General features: G+C 37.6%; 1 protein-coding gene across 1 annotated transcript in view; it reads right to left on the minus strand.

The window, feature by feature from the left end:
- The window catches only part of KPNA1 (karyopherin alpha 1 (importin alpha 5)), a 39468-nt gene extending 25630 nt beyond the window's left edge, over window positions 1-13838 (minus strand). The window contains exons 1-5 of the mRNA XM_009699043.1: window positions 13705-13838; window positions 11278-11385; window positions 9359-9458; window positions 8685-8779; window positions 7485-7616 (exon numbers count right to left, since the gene is read on the minus strand). Coding sequence (XP_009697345.1) covers window positions 7485-7616; window positions 8685-8779; window positions 9359-9458; window positions 11278-11385; window positions 13705-13833 — 564 coding nt within the window. The 5' untranslated portion in view covers window positions 13834-13838. The remainder of the gene's footprint in view (window positions 1-7484; window positions 7617-8684; window positions 8780-9358; window positions 9459-11277; window positions 11386-13704) is intronic.
- Window positions 13839-20272: the final 6434 nt, after the last annotated feature.

Consider the following 20272-nt stretch of genomic DNA (forward strand, 5'->3'; position numbering starts at 1 on the left):
TTTTCTCCCTTGCACATCACTACTACCGTAACCCTTCATTTTGAGAAGAAAAGATCTAAAATACCAGAAGATAATTAAAGAAGCATGAAATCCATTTTCTATAATACGAGAGTAAAAAAGGTTTAATTGTTTTTGATTTATACATCTGGGTCAAGTGGTTTTTTTGAATCACTGTCCACTAGTATAAGAGCTATAACTGAAAAAAATTCTAAGTAGTCTATATGAAGTATAAAAGCCATTTTATGAATTCCACATGATTTACAGACAATATTTTGTCCCCTAAGAAAGTGTATGAAACTCACATTTGCTATTGATTTCCAGTTAGCAGAAGGTTAAGTGCCATATCAAATAGACACATGTATCTGCTTATTTGGCAAGACCCATAATGTCTACGCAACCACTGGAAATACTTCCAATACCCCACATAGAGGACAAAAGTAATCCTATTCATCATAGACAGCAGCTGAATGTCCTCCCCAAATTTCTCTTCAGTTGAAGACTATGTATTTATTTGCAGTAAAATGTGTTAGAGTGCACAACCATTTCTCCAACTGAATGTACGCAAGTTCCCCACACAAAATAAACATGTTTTTCTCTCCGTATCTCCACTTGAAAAAATTACTCTAAAAAAATTGACAGAATAAGCCAAATTTGTTACCTAAAGGAAATTCTCAGCTAATCTGAAATAGACTTATTTATTATCAATTATGTCAATTGATTTGTTGCATTAGATTTCTACTGTAACATGTTTTTAAGCAGTGGCAAAAAGATACTACTTTAAAAAACAGACTCCAACCACTCTAGAGGCCCCAAGCCAGCAGCAAATCCTCTAAAATTAATACAGCTAAAACCAGATGCATATACAAAATGTATATACAGATGTCAGCTTGCTAGATACAAAATAAAAAGACTCCTCCACTGTACCTGTAATACCGATAACACCACACATAGATTGATCAAAAGTCCCTAAACTGCAAATTAAGAGACTAGGAGACTATTCTGGGGAAGGATTAGTTTGTTTTGTTCTCCTACTGTTTTCCAGGCTTCTGCTGTCAGCCACAGTCAGAGACAGGGCACGAGGCTATACTGACCTTTGCTGTGAAACAGCACAGCCATTACTACACAATGTTGCCCCAAAACGCATCTTCATCATGAAAACTTATTTTTCATTCCAATTCTTATTATTTTACAACAAATTTTACAGTTTTACAGCTGTTGTGACAACAGTTTGTCTGAAATAAAACTATAGCCTTGGGTCTGGCAGCCTCATGCATTCAAGACGGAGAATGCAGCTACTGGAAAAATTTAGCTTAAGAGACAGAACATATGCCACCTCCTGCAAAACGTCATTCGTATTAGAACTGTAAGAAGCCATGCTCATTGCTCCCTGCAATGCTTGTATTTCTGTAGCAATGAGAAGCCGAGGAATGATTCAAAGATTTCAGCTGGTTCTAAATACACTTGTGGATCTTCCAAAAATGTTCACAGGTCAAAAAATTTAGAATTTCCAGTAATTTCCTTTTACTGAACATGTGGGTAACTTTGTATGAAGATACAATCTCCTTGCCTGGACACCCTTACACACGTTAAAACACCTCGGAAGTCGTATTTCACTTGTCTGTGGACTTTGTTTCTGTCATTATAGCAATACCTATTTTTAGGGTTGACAACAGTGATAATCACTTAATCCAAGAATCCATTCTGACCCTGACTGACCACCTGGTTTTGCAACAGCAAATCTCACATCAAAAAGTCTGACCGGAGAAGTCAAATAGTATCTCTACTGCTTTCCCACTCTTGATTTTTTATGGCAAGAGAAGTCTGGTTGAGTAGTCTGATATCGCAGGACCTGGTAAGAAAGGATGTGGCAAGAAATCCTTGTAATGCTAATGACTGATAGTACACAAGACGCAAAGAAATTGAAGTATCTTTAGAACAATATGTAAGGTTTCATTCAACAAGGAAGATGTCTTTCCTTAAGCAATTACTTCAGCTCTTCAGATAAGTGAGAAACATAAGTCAAGCTCATTTAAACTCTTCTTGTCAGACACTGCTATAAATACAAAGCACTGTCATGGCTCCCATAGACAACATCTGAACAATGACAAATGTCTTCAGGGTTTGTTTGTCTGAATAATGCTCAATGATTTCCATTGCTTCTTTTGCGCACTCCTCAAGATGCAAATGGCTTGCTTGCCATAACATTTTGACTTCATTCTACACATCCCAGATGTTTACACCTTCTTTTCTGGATAGTTGCAGAGGTGAAAGGATATTTAATTCCATTAAATTTCAGAGTTTATTATATCAAAAAAATATTTGACTATCAAAATAATTCCATTTCAGTACTTTCCAATATCTACAGCCAGACCTGAAGATGAAAAGAACCTGTAATTTTAAGATTTGTACTCTGACCTTTTAACCACCATCTTAGGTAGCAAAGTTGTGTGTAAACTGAAAATGCAAATGCTACCTTGTCAACTGATACATCTATTTTTATACACCTGTATAAGTTTCCATTTACTGCTAATAGTGGAGTAGGGATCGTTGCAGGTCTCCAGTTTATTTTACTCATTGTTAAACTCCAGTGTTTTTTCCTGCAGTGCTGGACAACTTCAGTAGTTAGTACCAGTACTAGTAAAGTGCAAGTTTTGTAGAGTACTGTAGAGCTATATGGTGCCTTCTGTGAATAATTCATGTGCTTTCTGATAACTCTCTGCTTTCCTCTGGATTCTGAAGGCTCTCAGCTATTATTTCATTAGGCCTTTGGATATTTAAACCAAGTGCTAAACCAACCACCACCAGTGTATAGAGTCTGTACCACTTGGTGGAGAAAAAAGATTATTAAGTGAGAATCAACACTTTCTCTACTTTTAGCTGCTGATTTGGGAAATGGATCTAATGCTGGGATGAAGACTATGAAGATTAGCTGGCAAATAAGTGTGACTGGATAAGTGGACACAAGGAAGGATATCAGAAGGTCGAATTCCTAGGAGATGACTTCTACTACGCCTTAACACAGAAAACACCTTTCTTTCAGTGGCTGGGGTGGTCATAGTTCCTTACTTCTCGCATCTCATCGACCCAGAGGAAGTAGCTCATACTCATGTCTCAACTGTTTTTTGTGATTTTGATTTCTAAGGCCTAGTTAGGAGGACTGCTGATGTAAAAGCCAAACAGAACCTGGACACCAGACTCACAGGTCACCTCTGCCAAACAAACGATGGTTACCAAAAGGAACAGCAATACAACTAGAAATGGAAAAATACTGAAGGAAAAACACATTGGTTGCTTCAGCTGAAAACATGATGTTCCCAAAGGAGAACAGGGCAGCTGTGGATGCTCCTGCCACTGGCTGTTCAGCAGAGCACAATGACACATATCTGTCACTGTGAGAGTCTCAATCATCTCAGACAGGGAACGTAATGCCTTGCATGGTTTTTGAAGGAAATGCAATGTTTGTCAAGGAAATCCAAGTTGACATCTGGGTTTTAAATACCTCAGCAAGGGAACTCAGGAAGAACTGCAGCTAGGACACTGCTGAAGCTTGATCAACCTTAAGCATGTCTAAAGGGCTTTGATGGAGTCCTTCAATATAAATAATTTTAGGCTGGTATATCTAAATTTCTAGCTGTCTTTTGGAAGAAAAAATTGTGATAAGTGGAAGAAGGCTAGGACATATGCCACTGACTAAATCTAAAAGTCAGTACACTAAAAACAGAAATAAGGAGAGATGGGGAGATGTATCCAAAGTGTTTTTCATAAATAATGGACATGTAGCTTCTGTAATAAACTCAGTTTCTTTGATGCGAAAAACGGATGCCAAAGTTTGGCCGCTGATCACAGAGAAAGACTGATAGAGAATCTGAGAAAGACTGATAGAGAATGCAAACAATGAAAGAGTTAAAGGATGATAGGGTAATTAAATGTCAGTCTGCACAGCTTAATAGGAAACAGATCTTGTAAAAAGATACAAGATATAATTTCATTAAAATACGTGTTGTTTAATAAACAAAGATTCCCTCACACAGACTTCTATAAAACTGTTGACTTGGAATCACACTAGACTCAGAAACTAGCATATGCAAAAGAAAGAGTGCAACACATTAGATTAAAACTGGCTTACAAATATGAAAAATAACTGTTGGGAAAACCACAATCAGACGAGGTAAACTGGTGTGTGTCCCTAAACCACTTGCTAAGGGAAGTTTGAAATAAAAGACAAATTCACTGGTGTAAGTCTGTAAGACTGACTTATTGTAAGACAAAAACAGTGGATAATGATTAGCCAGTAAGTCAAATTAAAATAGTATTAAATATGACCTTTTTTTTCAGTTTATGCTATGCTACACATTCAAAATTTTACTACCATTAACATTTCCTTCTACATAATTACTCTACCACTTAGCACAAAGAATGGCTTACTAAACACAGCCTTCAGTATTTCTTTTTCTCTTCATCCTTTACTATATGGCTGTAGAGCCAGCTTCTGGCCATCTTTCCCGAACATGTAGTTATATTTTCTGTATTTTCCTGTATTTTTGCAATTTGTTGCAAATGTAGGAAGAGTTGCTTGCAAATAATATTCTTCACAGTACTACTGTGAGAGAAGATTAGAATCATCATTTTAGAGTGGAGAAAATTATGGCCAAATATCTTCCAGTTTCAGAAATCCAGTTTGAGAAGTCCAGGACCTGATCTACTCAAAACACAAATCTAACTACAAAAGTCACAGAAAAAGTGCTGAGTTGTCCTCAACTACAAAACAAAATGGAAATATTTCACGTTCAGCATTCAAAAAACACAGAACCAGTATCCACTTACTGAAAACTGATACAAGCAAATTGTCCAGACCATCAGACACTAAGCAGTAGATAAATGTAACTCAGAAACCTGCAATCACCTTAATTCTAAGAATCTCTTCCCTTTTCTCTTTCATTCCCTATAATGTGTTCCAACTTTAACAAACAGGGCCACAGTGTGACAAATAAAAGCCTCCTTTACTACCCACTGATTTGTTGCTGAGGCAACGATCTGTGCATATACTGAATGAGATGAGAGTAATCTGGAAAAATACTATGTAATTGTGTACTAAGGCTATCCTGTAATGCAGAAGTACAAGAGCTAACTTTTAAGTGCTTAATGCTTTTAATTTTTTTTTAGTAGATATTATGGTGAAGTGTTTGCGTTTTTTTAAAGCTGTTGGAAAAAACAGGGTTTCTTTCACCTTGGCCTGCATTAAACGCAAAGTCAGCTGTAAGCAGGGCTGCAATCTCCAGACCTACAGAACAGAAATCCACTATGAAAAGATGTAGGTAACACTTCACAGTGGTACATTTTCCTTCTTTAGCACAACTTACTATAGAGCAATCTGTAACTGGTATTTAGAAACTTACTAGTAACAGAGAGATCATGGATTCAGCATCTGAATTGCATAGAAACATTATTTTCTGGTAATTACAACTCACTCTGCCTGCCTGCAATTTGAATTTTAACATGTCAGCAGTTTAATAAGAGGCAGAGGGGGAAGGAGACAAGATAAACTACTTAACTGTGGCCCCTAAGCTCTTCTGTTAATTCACACATCTGAAGGCTGCACAACTCATTCTAAACAGGTTCGCTCTTCCCACCCGCTCTCTGAACATCAGCAGGGAAGATAACAACCACCTAATAAAAAAAACAAGTTAGCTCTAGCACAGAAGATCATTAGGAGCAAAAAAAAAAAAAATATATGGAGCAGCCCTTACCACACTCAAGGCACCAATCATTCTGCAGGAACGGCACTGTACAAGTGATGGCTGAATGTGGAAAGTAATGCCACCAATTTCAACTCCCAAAAAACACAGTCAAAAAAGCATCATATAGCTAAGTCCAGATGGATTTTCACATGGGCAGAACATAGCACTTATCTGCCATTATGGCAAGCTCCCTATCATGTTTCTAGTTTCTACAACAACAGACTCATTTTCTCAAAGAAAGCTAAAAAAATGGACCAAAAAAAAAAACCCCAATTTCCTTTAATATCATTTTCTCAAGCACCTGAACTCAATTTCTCTTAAAAAAAAACACTTTTCAAAATTAATTCAGTCTGAGACAGACCACTGAAAATGGAAAGTTGGAGAGCGGAAGAACTATAAAGCTATAAGCACCTGAGGAAAAAAATAAATAAAAATCTGTCTCTCGTGTAAAATGTTAGGCAAGTACAGGTGGTACATTCTGAGCCAGCTATAAGAAAGAAAGGCAAGTTACACAAAGCGATCCAAGGCTTATGAGTCTGGACTCCTCCAATCATGCATCTCAATACAGCCAAATGCAAGGTCAGACATCTAGGAACAGAGAATAGAGGTCACACTTACAGGATGGAGAACTGAACCCTGGAAGTCAGTGACTCTGAAAAGAACAATGGATCATATTGGATAATCAGCTTAACCTGTGCTCACAGCCAGCTTTTGTGGCAAAGACTCTGCAAAGACATCTTGGATATTTACACACCAAACTATCAAGTAGAAATGAAAATGAGGCACTACCTCTGCAAACAGCATTGCTGGAAGAGTGCTACTGGACTATCCAGTGCTTGTAATTTCACCACCACAAAAAGGTATTGAAACAAAGAAACATTCAGAAAACGGTGACCAAAAAAACAAACCAACCACCACAGAAATAGCTTCAAAATGAGAATTCAGAGCTTAATTTTCATTTGCTCAAGAAAAGCTTAACCTATGATCTGCAAGCAGCTATAGGAAAACAGAGTTTACTAATTAAGTAGACAATGAAACAAAAGCAATACCTGATCCCAAAGCTAGACAAATTTGTACAGTAAAGGTACATACTTTGAACTTAGGATCAAGATTAACTGAAACACTATTTGTTAACATGATTAATATTTCGTCACCCTAAGTCTCCAAAGCAAGGTTATATGTCTGAAATACACCCTTGTTCAAACACAAGTTACGGACCTCATGCAGAAATTACTGAGTCATATGTTTGGTCTGTGCTTTACACTGATCTCTCTGGGCCTTAAAGAATATTCATTTACTCTGTAAGGAACATAGAGAACAGACTAAATCTTCTCTGTAGAGAACAAACTATAATTTCCACTCATGCTTTATCTTCAGGAGAAACAAGCATGAACTTTCCATCTCTAAAGCGATTCTTTAAACAAGGCTTCTTGAATTCCTCAATACACAGAAAAACATTAACCCATTAGAGATCAAAATGCATTACCCCATTGGCTGTGGTTAAATATATCATTTCCATAAAAAACACAATACTTGCCTAGACATCTTAACACATACTAGGTAGAATGGAACTGTTGTGCAAAACTGCCAAACACTATATTTCTCTAAAGGCTTTCTTACAAGATAGCCTTGTTCCCTTCTGGGGAAGGAAAAAAGACCACCACCCAAAACCAAAACAAACCAACCCAAACAGACACCTCCAACCCACCACATGCACAAAAACCCAACACCATTCTTAATCTTTACCTGTTCCTGTACATCTTCAAACTCTGAACTAAGCAGCTCTATGAAGATGGGGACAGCTCCTGCTTGGATCACTATTCGAGTCTGAAGGGAATTTCCCGAGGCAATATTTGTGAGTACCCATGCAGCTTCAAACTGGAAAACAAAACACAAAAGAAAGTTTACTAGGAGCCTTCTGTGCCACACCAAAAATGAAGACTAAATGTCTTTTAAAGACAGACAGAATTGGCATAGGGAAGGCATGAGATATTATCAATTAACACAGACAATTTGCAAAGTAAGAATCACAGTCAGAGTTAAGAGTTATCAACATTACTTGAAATCAAAATCTGCAGAAGTTCCTCATGAGAACTAGATTGGGTTTGCTGTGGCTTTTCAAATATTATTTTTTGCTATGCAATTATACTACCTTTGGTCTGTTCTACTGCCTTTCCTTACTGGCTAAGAACCTATACACAAAAAATGAGTCTTCCCACAAGACATCTGATACCCGCATTCACTGAATCAGCAATGACGTTCCTGAAGACACACGAAGAGACGTTATTTGCCAAAATAAATAAAGATATATATATAACAATATAAAGCAAACAAAAGCCACTAAAGAAAACAACCTCAAAATAAAAAGAAACAGAAAGAGGAGATTTCAAAAAAATTTTTTGTGATCACAGTCTGGTAGAACTCTGCAACTACAGCAAAGTACTCCTCTCCAACTCTGGTGATCAGTATTGCTGTGAAGAGTTATTACTGTATAATGTTTTTTCAAACCAAAGTAAGTTTCAAGGATTCTATATTTACTGTTATGGACTGTAATTCTAATTCTAAACTTCTTTAAATTTAATAAAAAATTTAAGTCATAATTCTAAAAATTTAAAACTGTCTTCAATTAGTACAAAAAGGACAAACAGTAAAGTTTAGTTTAACAGCTTTTCATCTGTTGAGATCTAAATTTCAAATTCTGTTTTTATTACATGACAAAGTGTAAAGACCCATCCTAGCAACCACACAATGCAACTCAGACATCTCTCTCTCTCTCCCCAACTTGTTCCCAGAGGTCTTGCTAGAATCCCTGAAGATAAAATAGCTTTTTTTAAAGTAGTAAAGAAAAAGAGAGGAAGTACAGCTAATTAAACAAATCACTGACTTCTTCCTACCTAATTTGCATCACCAAATGCCTTCATAATATAGGAAGATGTATTTGTATACCTGTAATGTACAGTTTTCTTTTCGTTTGAGGAACTCCACAAACCTGGCCACCACTCCTGGTGTGCTTATGACTTCATCTATTGGGGGATTTGGTTCTATTTAAAATAAAAATCAAAGATAGATACATTCGTTACTTAAAAAAAAGGGAAATTCTCAGATTATTGCATTAAAATTATATCCAATGACATACTGACTCCTTTTTTCTGAGAGCGCGTTGTTTTTCTACAATACTGCTTTACCTTCACTAAAAGGCAATGGATTCCTATCTGTCACCATAAGACTTCAGCCTGAATTTTGAGGTAATGAATTAACAATTCAAAACACTAATGCACTCAGTAATTTAGGCAGATCAACTTCACAGCAGTAGCTCTGTGAAGCACTGACATGCACAGATGCATGATGCAGAGAAACTTCGCTACATCAGCGTCTTTGAGCCATAGAGACATTGCCTATAATATTTATACTTACCTTCAAGAGTAGACATCACATCTGCATCCCTTAGTCATTTCTTTTCTTGAAATCTGTATAACTACTATTACACACATCTAGCTGACATTTTACAAAACAGAACTTCATCCAGAAATTTCTGTATGAAACTATCTTTATTGCTATCAAAGTAAAAACATATGCCAGGGACGCTTGTACATTTTTCTCCAAGTTATTTCAGTCCTTACCTTTAGAAAGAAGCTTTCGGAATTTCTGGGTGGCTGACAGCTGCTGTTCTGGACTATTGGAGAAAATCATCTCAATCATATCAGAGGTGATGACTGCACTCTAGCATTCAGGTTGGGGAAACAGAATGAGAATGATAGAGAGCAAGAGGGAAAACAAAATCTGGGATTAGTGGTAAGAAGGTTACAACATTTGCTAAACTGGTATCAAGTTTCTCTCTTATTGAGTAAAAACCTAGATAAGACCGTTATGGACAACAAAGGAGTCAGCATACATGTACACCTACATAAGCAGCATCATTCATAAGTTTAGTCTTTCTTTTCTGGAAGCCAAAAATCAAATTTTACTTAAGAGATGGCAAGAAAATTACTCTTCAGAGTCTCTCACTGGTATTCTCTCCCTTTTTTTTATCTCCCCTCCCCTAAAATAAATGTAAAATTGTCAGCTTCAACAACAGGTAGTTTAAATTGGAATAGCAATTACTGTTACACAAGAACACCACTTTGATTATGCTATTGTTTAGATTTCTGTAGCATGTACATTTTTGACTCATTCTTTTATACCAAAATGTACAGAACCTGTCATTTTTAGAAGAGTTGACAAACCTAATGCTTGTCATCGTAATCAAGAGTATTAAATTTTCCCTAATACTGATGGTTTCCACTAATACAGCTAAATTAAATCAGCAACCTTTCTTATGCCATGTAAAATCTGTCATTCTGTTCATCACATGCGTGAACCCATGTAAAGAAGCATAAGGAAAGTCATTTTTTTTTCCTTCTACTTCTTCTGATCTAAATCCTTAGATAGATCTCATCCAAACGCTTAGATAGATAAGGAGACAGATAACAGTGCTGAAAATACTTAAGCTTTGTCTGCAACAGCGAATCTCCAACTGTAATTAGTGATATTTAAAATAGTGAACTGTACAATGCTAGTACCTATCTCAATTAGATAGGCTCCTTTCCTTACTTTTTGCTATCTATTCATTCTATATAAGCTTCCACATAAATGATTAAATGGTATTTAGGACTTATCTGACATTTAAAGACTATCTTGAAGAGTAAAATAATATATTCTATTAGTGATCTACCACATCGTTTATAGGCATTTCTCTGTTTCTCAGTAATTTTCAAGGCTGGTATAATCACCAACAGATACCAAGTCCAGCCTGATTTCTATGAAAATATCACTTGCATACTCTGAATACAGACACAAGTGTGAAAATCAATGGTCAGACTTAAGCGAGGACTGCAGTTCCCTTAAACCTCTCTGTTACAGCCCAAATCCCTTACCATTTTTCTTTCCAGAGAGGGGACTGTGGTAAAGAAAAAGCAAGAAAGCAGAAAAGTCTAATTTCCACTAAAAGTTTATTTCTCTATGATAGAATTCCAGCTTGGAAAGGAGTTTAAAGACACAGGCAGATAGATAAGCTAGGTCTAGCCGTGTTTCCAACACCCTGGCTAAAAACGGTCCCACTTGAAAGTCGGCTAACAAAGACTTCCACTGAGCCCCTTTTTACTTTGTAAATTGCAATAACACATTGCCTTGTTTGTATCTTCATGTTTAAAGCATTATGAATTTCAGATTAAAAAATCCCAACTACTCTGGGCAACAGTTGATAAAATCACCTACAAGAGTGAACATCAAAACCAGGAAGTAATCAGCCTGCCTGGAACAATGACATTTTACTTCATTTTCTTGAAAGCATATCCACTAGGCAACCACTCACTCTATCCATAACATTTTTCTCTCATGTAATCTATTTCAGGGCAGTTCACCGAGATAGGTGTTTAAGAGCTGTCCATAAGCTCTTTGAATGCCATTTTTCACATTCTTCTGGAATTCCATTCTCCTCAAATCACTGTACAACAGGCCTGTCCAGTTTCAACAAACACTGTATTCCTTTCTGATCACTTACAGAAGTCATCTCCATGTTGTTCATCTGAGCCTCGTGGAAGCCACCATCTGACATCACTTCCTCCTCCGCTTCTTCCTCAGCTGTTGCAACATTTCGGCGTTTAAACAACTAAAGACAGAAAGTATTTAATATATATTATATAGCCAATATATACACAGCATGTTATGTTAGGCTGCAATAAAAATTACATATGCTATTGAAAGAAGCTAGTATATTGGCTACAGGACTCCCCCTGACAGTAAGTGGAGAAAGTTTAGTGGTGGAGTAAATGAAAACAGCAATGTGCTAGAATATTGGTTCCCAACATTTCTGAAAAATTCTCTCCGATATTCCCTTCTCTTCTTCACCGTTCCCCTCCATCTACAAGCTATCTCTAGCTTCCAAACAATTGCTTTCTTGCAGAGGACGTTGGGGCTCAAAGACCTGAAAAATTGCTGTGTAAAACAGATCTTTGTAAAACACCTGAAGAGCCTGGGATAACTGAGCTACAGTGGCAAAGAGAGGGCTTTGGAGGATGATCACACGGGACTGAAATTATACTGGAATGAACAGAATTTGGTTGCTACCAGTTAGAGGAGATACCTAGTTTGAGATGTCATGAAGAGAGCTAGAGAGGCTACAGCTTCTCCTCTTAATCCAGCTGTCTCATTGGAAGAAACACGCAATGACAAGATGGCTTTAGGAGTGCCACGTGGCCTGTTGAGTTCAGAAAACAAGATTCCAGCCTTGAGCCATGTCAGATTTGCACCACTGCAGACAGGCAAGATAGAGCCCCAACACAGACCTGCTGCTACTCTTCTCTCCAGAGAGGATGGAGAGGAAACAGTATAGAAAACTGCTAAGTCTATAGCAACCCTAGCTCAGTGATAGGCATCCTTATGGAATGATATTCCTTCTAAGCTACTGTATGATGTGCCCACTCAAACTCAACAAACATCTGCTCAAGTAATAAAAAAAACAACAACAACAACAAAAAAAAGCAGGGAATGTAAACAATCTTCAATGAACTATGTGCCAAATACATAAGAGAGTACATAAAAGAGTTTATGTATTAAAAGAATACCTCTACAAGGCCTGAAATTGTAGAGCTGCAGACTCTGCTTGCAACTCCCTCCTGCTCCACTGTTAGTTCAGTTAGGAGTAACCATTTTCCTTTAACAGAAGGAAATACTGCCATGCACTTTATTTAGCCAACCTGTGGTAATCAGGTCCAAGGGAGGTCAGAGGCACAGATAAAGCAGAAAATGACTCATCGTTTTCCTAATTTAGTTAACGACTTTACAAATAAGACAAACAACACTCTGTGCTACGAGTAGTCTGGAAATGCCACCTGCAGATACTGAGCAAAATCAACAAGAAGTATTGCCATTCCCTCTCAGAACTCTCCCCTGCCTTTCCTTGAAAGCATCTGGTATTGACACTGTGAAAACAGTATTAAACAGAACAGATTATTGACTTGACCTACCATTCTAAACACAAGCGTATTACTATCTTCACTCTAACTCCAGAAACCTCAACATTGATGAAAAAGGCTTATTTATAACTTTGTTTGAAATTGAACCTCTCCCTTAAAGCTTCAAATGAGGACAACTAAGAACAAAAGGAAGAACTGCTTAGTGCTACCTGTTTTTACTGGAAGATGGTTTTCATCATGTCCTGTCACTGCTGCTGTTTCCTGATTAAACCTGCACAGCACCTGCCACTTTGCGATGTGCATGAAGCAGTAAGAACTAGCAAGACATGAGCAGGTAGAGAAGCTTCATTTGCAAGCATTCTTCTCAATCATGTTGCTTACAACATATACTAAATCCACTACTCAAGGTACCAGACTTATGGGCATAAACATGGCATGAACTTTTGTAAATTCATAAATTAACTGAAACTTAAAGACAGAAAACTGAGAGGAATCAGGTCAACAAATTATTTCTTTCCTCAAGAAAATCATTACTGCAACTTAAAAGGACTTGGTCAGACCCTTTCCTATCCTAGCTGCAATGTTTCCTTTCCTTTCACTCCAGCTTGCCACTCTTTGAACAGAGATTACAGCCACCAGAACTCAGGTAGCAAAACCAAAACCAAACAAAAAACCCCCCACACACCACCAAAAACCAAACATAAAAAAACAAAACAGGAGTTCCCCTGTCACCTTAAGTGCAAGGTCAAACTGCTTTGTTCAAATCATCTTTAAGCTGCTCTGGCCAATCTTACACCTGAGTGAAGGAGCACTCACTCCAAGTTCCCTAGAGCCTGCAGAAGAGGCAGTAAAATCTGCAAGGGACTACAAGTCAGACTTTCAGCCTGACTATGTATGAATTTGGCAGGGCAAGAACAACTAAGAAGGGGCTTGGAAGAAGCAAAGAGCCAGAGGCAGCACAAGACAAGACTGTTTAAGGACTGGTTACAGTTACCGCAATTGTAGTACGGTACCTGTTCCTCTCTCTTTTGCTTCCGTAGCTGAAGACCCTCTTCCTCCCGCCTGCGACGCATCTCATCAGGGTTCAGAGATTTGTTCTTGTAGCTCTTCAGTCGGAAATTCTCTTTTCCTGAGGTCGTCATGATTCCTTTACAATGCAATTAAAAAGAGAAGTCAGAAAATAATTACTCTTCAACAACACATCATTTTATATTCTGTCTCCATCTCTTAACCTCTGTAGCCATGCGCTTCCAGCCACTGCCCCCTTATATCCAACCACCTACCTTGCAATAACTTAGAAGCTAAGGAGCATAAAGCAAAATTTCACAGAACTGTCACTTCAGTGTGCCAGTTCTTCAGATCGGACCCATAAACTCTTAATTTACTTTCTGAGGCTGCAAGGCATGAATAAATGAAATATTTTATTAAGAAAGAACTGATATGTATAAGGCAGAGTATACAGTCTGGGCTAAAAAGAAAACCACACTAATAAAGCTTAGCATTTCTCCATACGGGGAACTAGGCAAACTAATTATATTCCTGTCTTCACTCAAAAGTGAAGGGGTCTTAGCTGCTTTTTAGCTTAATTCACTTTGCAAGTCAGTACAGGGGCTTTTTTGCACTCCAAATCCACATTTTAAGTTAATTCAATACAACCTTGTGTTCCTCCTATCCAGTCAAGGCCTACAAGAAAAACGTAATGGAGAAATTTTAGGTGAGGATGGTTCAACCACTGAAAATGCTCAGTCCTGCAAAGAAAGCGGCGCTATTCTTCCTCTCCTCCTCACTCCCAGCCTCTAATCCTGCCACTGTTTATGCAGAGTGGCCTTTTTTCGGTCTATGATTTCCAAGTACTGTCTGTTTTCTGTAACTCAGCGGATCAGCATTTATAGCTACCTCTGATGATTTTCACATGTACAATGCTGCACTTTGGATAAAACTGTGTGGAAACACGACACCCCCCCTTAAATCAATGGGTTGTGCATCAGGTCTCTAAGTGCTCCATTCTGCTGCTACTTCTCCCTCCTTTAAATCCAAAAAAGGTTGGGAACCAAATTCTAAACATCTCGGTATTTCCATGCATCTTCATACAGATGCAGAATCTACAATATGCTGCAAATATCTGCAACTCTGCAATACAAAATTTAGGAAACTACACTATATAAAAAGTTACTCTACAGGGCTTTTAAAAGTCTCTTTTAAATGCCCTAACATATATTAAATGTGCTACCTACCTCAAATTCCATAAGCACAGAATCACCAGGTGATAAACTATCTCCTGTGCACTTTTTACTTTAAAATGGAGCAACACGAGTGTATACAGACTCTCAACAGCTTAGGTTTCCTATTTAAAATACATCAAACATGTAATCGAGTCTATTCTAACCTCCTCTTCTTTCAGTTAGCATAAAGAGTTTTAAAAGATTTAAAAAAAAAGAGGATACCCAAATGTGCTTCACATTAGAGCCTCTTTTTAAGTTGCTGCTACCTGACAACCATTTATAAGAATTCTGATGATCAGAACTGACTTTCGCAGAAGACATTTCAGGCATCACTTCACGTGGTATGTAATCTGTCAACCGAGATTTAAAAAAGCTGTTAAGGGACACAAAACTATTGTAATCAAGATCAGACAGTCACAGATTGCACTAAATGTAACACAAAAACCTGAGCATATAGGTAAGTAATTTAGCAGCCTACTTCTGCTGAAAAGGCTCTTCCCGAAATGCCTTTTTTTAAATAAAGGTCCTACAAAAAGATAAATCTCAGAATGCCAGAAGTTCTCTATGCCATTCTTAACAGCTCAGAGACCCCTTTCTTCCTGTGTTTAGGCATGTGAGCTTAGCATTCATGTTTGTGGCAATGTCTGGCAATAACATTTTCTTCCCATTTTTAGTTTAAGCGATTACTGCCTGCATATTAAACATACAAATTATTTGGGGAAGCCCTGGATTTTATCTGTAAAAAGAAGTTCAGGTTAACAAACCCTCAGAGTACAAAATTTCTTTTATTTCTATAGCATTTTGAAATAAATATTTGTTATATTTTAGCATTAGGAAAATGAACTCAAACATTAGATGGACAACCACAAGTTAAAAGGACATGCCCAACAGGAAAACGGCTTCGCAGCCACTCCAGTCAATCTGCCCTTGAACTCAAACACACACAGGCATACACAACAGCCCAGATAAGATCTCAGGCCTTCCATGACATTATTAATATAATTCTCCATTTTTGTCTGAAATACGTCCCCTCAAATTCAGATTATATTTGACTTTATTTGGGATTTCAGGACTTTTGATAGCTCCTGTGGTCATTTCACACCTTCACTTTCAATCCCTAAAAGTTCTTAATTTAAAGAAATCCTTGACAGGGAACATCTTCACTTCTTAATACTGAATTTCATCTCACTTCTATTAGGTAGCCCTTCCACATGACATTCCAGTGTTTCTAAACATCAATGACACCATCCAACTACATCATCAGCAAGTTTCCTTAGCATATTCTTCCTTATTGTACTTATTAACCTACTTTCCCCCCATCTCACAACTTGTGTATTCATTTCTTTCAATTAATTTTGCTTCTGACTTTAAGGTAATAATTTTCATTTTCCCCTCAGAGCTGTTAGTCCTCTCCCATTGTACTTTACATCATCGTTTCATTTATTGAAAATACAGGCACAGGATTTACTTGAATTCTCTGACTTTACCTCAACCCCTCTACCTAAAGGCTTCACAAGAATTATCTTCTATTTATCACACCCTTTAAAAGCTTTAACTGCAACTTTCAGCTATGTTCGTTTCTCTGACTTTCAAGACAGTTCACTTTGCTGACTAACCCCTTCTGAGTAATCTGTACACTAAAAATCCTTCCAAAATCCTGTGTTTTACCTGGGAGTAAAGCCTTCCTATAAATTCCTATCACCAAATGACTGGGAAGAGTTTCTTCTATTAAAGGTGAAAAAAATAAGCTCCTTTCACCATTGAGAGGTTTCCAATTCAATTAGTAATGAGTTCAATAATTTATTTCATAGTAGTCCCTCACTGGTAGTAAATAAACAAAATCCCAACACATAGCCACATATCCATTTTATACCCTTGCCTATCTAACCTGTATAACTATTAAATCCAAAGTTATTTTCTAAAAGCAGATTTTGTAATATCCTCAATATCTCCTAAAAACAATTTTTTCTTCATCATTCTTTTACTGGTTCCCCAACTACTGGTGAAAAATTCAATGACCACATCAAGGACTTCATCTGGCCCACACCTACTGCTAGCATCTTTAGACCTACTCAGTGTGAGCATACAAATTATTTTTTTAGGACTGAAAATATAACAATCCCATGTTAGTTGCTACAGTCATCCAAGGATTGTTTGCTATAAATCTCCTCTTCCATTTTTCAGGATGTAGCCTTTCCCCGACACTAAACCACAGAGGGAAAACAACTTCAAACAGCCTCACTCATCTTCAGCAGCTTTGTTGTGGCTCAGGTGAAAATCTTTCAGTGGTCACTTTAAATTCACCCATGGTAATTTCTTCACAGCGAATAGCAAACCCTGGATCTTCTCCGCACTATCAAAATCAATGCTACTTCTGGTGAAAATCTGTGGTGGTTGTCATGGAAATGTTCTAGCCATCTTTTTTTTCCCTAAAGAGCATAGTATTTTCCACACTCCCATCTACAGATACAAACCTCTGGCGACCTAGTGAGGAGTTTTCATGGTGTGTCCTTCAGGGTTTTGTGCAGCACCACTCAAACCCTATATGAGACTTTCTCCTCCTCAGTTTGGCTGCCATGAAAAAATTATTTTTAGTAAAATTTAAAACATAGTCTATTCCTGAATGTCTGCATTTCCCTAAGAAAATGATGATCAAGACAAGTACCCTACCAAATGTGGATGTGTTCTAAGCACACACTTCTAGGAGAAAGGAAAAGTACTGCATTTCTCCTGGCTCATCAAGTCAAAGAAATTCAGAGGCACTGGGAAACGCAGGGTCAGTTACTGCAATGACCTACCTTGTCCCAAGCAATCATCTAGATAGGAACAAAAATGAACTCGCTGCCTTCTTGAATCAGATATCACTGTCACTAGACTTAAGGGCTTTGCTAGAAGGAATGCCATGCAACTCATACTCTTGGATATTCCACACGTCAGTGGTATCCAGATGTAAAAATAAAGGCCTTACAAATCAAGACCTGCGTAACGGTATATATAACCCCGATGACTGAAACTAAGATTACCAAATACACTGCTGATTTCAAAGACTGTTAGAGACAAATTTTCCTTCTTTGGAATTAGAAGTGGGAATAAGAAAAAAAAAGTACAGGTCTACACTTCTGATCTGACATACTACCAGTCTACGTTTCTTAACTAACAGAGGCAGTTGTCAGAATGAAAGGACTAATTGGAAGCATACTTGTGAGCTCTACTGTACTGTCAAAGAAAGGACAACCTGTGTTGGGAACAGCACTGTCAAGACGGAACTCCAAGCAGTGGGAGAAGCTGAAATTATTCAAGGTAAGAAATGGTTTGGCTATGCTACAAAACCTTTACTTCCAAGAAGATTTTTGTTTCTTTATTGGCTCTGCCACAGGACTTTAGACCTCCTAAAGAATTGAAGTTTCCTCACAATCATGCTTCTTGACATCATGCCAAATACCTACAGCACAGCCCAGACAGATGTTTGAGCAATGCACTGAGCTCTGATTATAGGATGCATCACCTTCTGACACTCTTAGTGAGAGACTAGAAAATTTATCCAATTTAAAAAACTACCTGAAAGCAGCACTTGGTCATTCATTATTCTCAACAACACACATTTTGGCCACAAATGTGTTTGGTTTCTCTCCCCATGAACTGTAGATTTTTGAAAGTCCTTCTAATTTGCTTTTTGGCAATTCCAAGACAACAGTTTCAGGATGCTAACAGAAGTACTTAAATCTTGTGGAAGTAAACTGTCAGCTTTCTTGGAGGTGACAGACAACAAAAGATCTCCATAATACAGGGTGTACAATCATTAAAAAAAAATCACCTGGGATTAAAACTATTTCCCTGGAAAAACTTCTACGGCAACATCCTACATTTGTCATCATCCTAGAGAGATAAACACACATCCACCAAGTCTCTACACTGTTGACAGTGTTATCTGAAGGAAAAAAAAGAAAATAATTAAAATCAGCAGACTGACTTCTCTCTTCACTGCCACCTCCTGTTGTTTGAAAAACCGGTTCAACCAGAGAAGCATTTTGGTGAGGCTACATCTGCTTCTTTTACAAAATCATTTGACAAAGCATACTGGATTAGAGGGGTCTATGGGAATGCCCATCAGTAGAAACACCCACATCACCTGAGGGACAGGGGTGTTACTTTCTAATTTCAACTGTCTTCAGACTCTTGTAAAGCTCAGGACATCTAGGGAAAAGGATATTTAATCATCTCAACTACAAAAAGCTATTGTTCAAGCACAACACAGTTGATTTCTAAAGCCTTTGCTTAACTTTCTCTAGCTGTAAAATGGGATTGGGAAACATGTCTTACAAGCACTATAAAATTAACAGTTACAGTATTTGTAAAGACCTGCAAAATAAGTTTTGCTGATGATATATCAAAACCTGGCACTAACACGGAAAAAAAAGGATCATGTGAATTTCATTTTCTGTGGCTTGGGAAAGCAACAGCAGCAGGTATGAGTGCTATTCACTAGCAGGAATTACAGATTTCAGTTTATGCAGAATAGCAGGGACCCACACTTCTAGGGCAACCATCACACAAGAACGATGGAGAAGAAACAGAACCACCACCTTCTGCTATCCAAAAGTCCAGAAGATTAAAGAAGCTTCAAATGTAACATAATAGTTGCAGCTAAACATGGATAGAATATATAGCTTTCCAACAGGGTTCAGACTTCTAGGGGCTTTGCCAAAAACTGGAAGTAAGAAGGGGACTTCATGGAATTTCTGCCTCTTTCCATATCTTTCAAATCTGCTTTATTTTGCAGGCTTCCTAGTCCTATTAGGTTTTTTTCCATGCCCAGTAGTAGGCCTTAATTCACAATTGTTTCTGTTCTAGCACGTTTATAAACCTGTGAAATAGCAAACCAAGTACTAAGCTACACAATCTACAGCAAATTTGGCTTGTTCTAGTTTTACGCCACTTGGCAAGTTGGACTGGTACTTGCTTAAAAATCAGAGCAATCTTAAAGCTTAAGACAATTAATGCAAGGCCTGAAAAGACAATACAGTTTTGCACAGTATGGAGCATAATACTACAGACAAATTAAAAATCTTAATATTGACTGTTGTTCAAAAGCAAACAAAAAAAGGAGAAAACAAAATAGACTTGAGTTATGTGAATGATGTTAAGGACACCCAATGTCAAGTCTGTAGGAATGTCACATTTCAACAATGTGACCTCCTCATCTTCCACAAAAAATAAGACAGCTGAAAAGGTGGTTAAAATAAAAATAAAAAACCACCATATCAAAGGTATTTCTCCAAAATTACTAACCTTGAAGGGTCAATTGAGTATACTTCCAGGTAACATTCAGGTCTTCTGTGCTTAGGAAAAGGGGGGGGGG

Source organism: Cariama cristata, unplaced genomic scaffold (assembly GCF_000690535.1).
Source record: "Cariama cristata isolate BGI_N322 unplaced genomic scaffold, ASM69053v1 scaffold33520, whole genome shotgun sequence".
Lineage (NCBI taxonomy): Eukaryota > Metazoa > Chordata > Aves > Cariamiformes > Cariamidae > Cariama > Cariama cristata.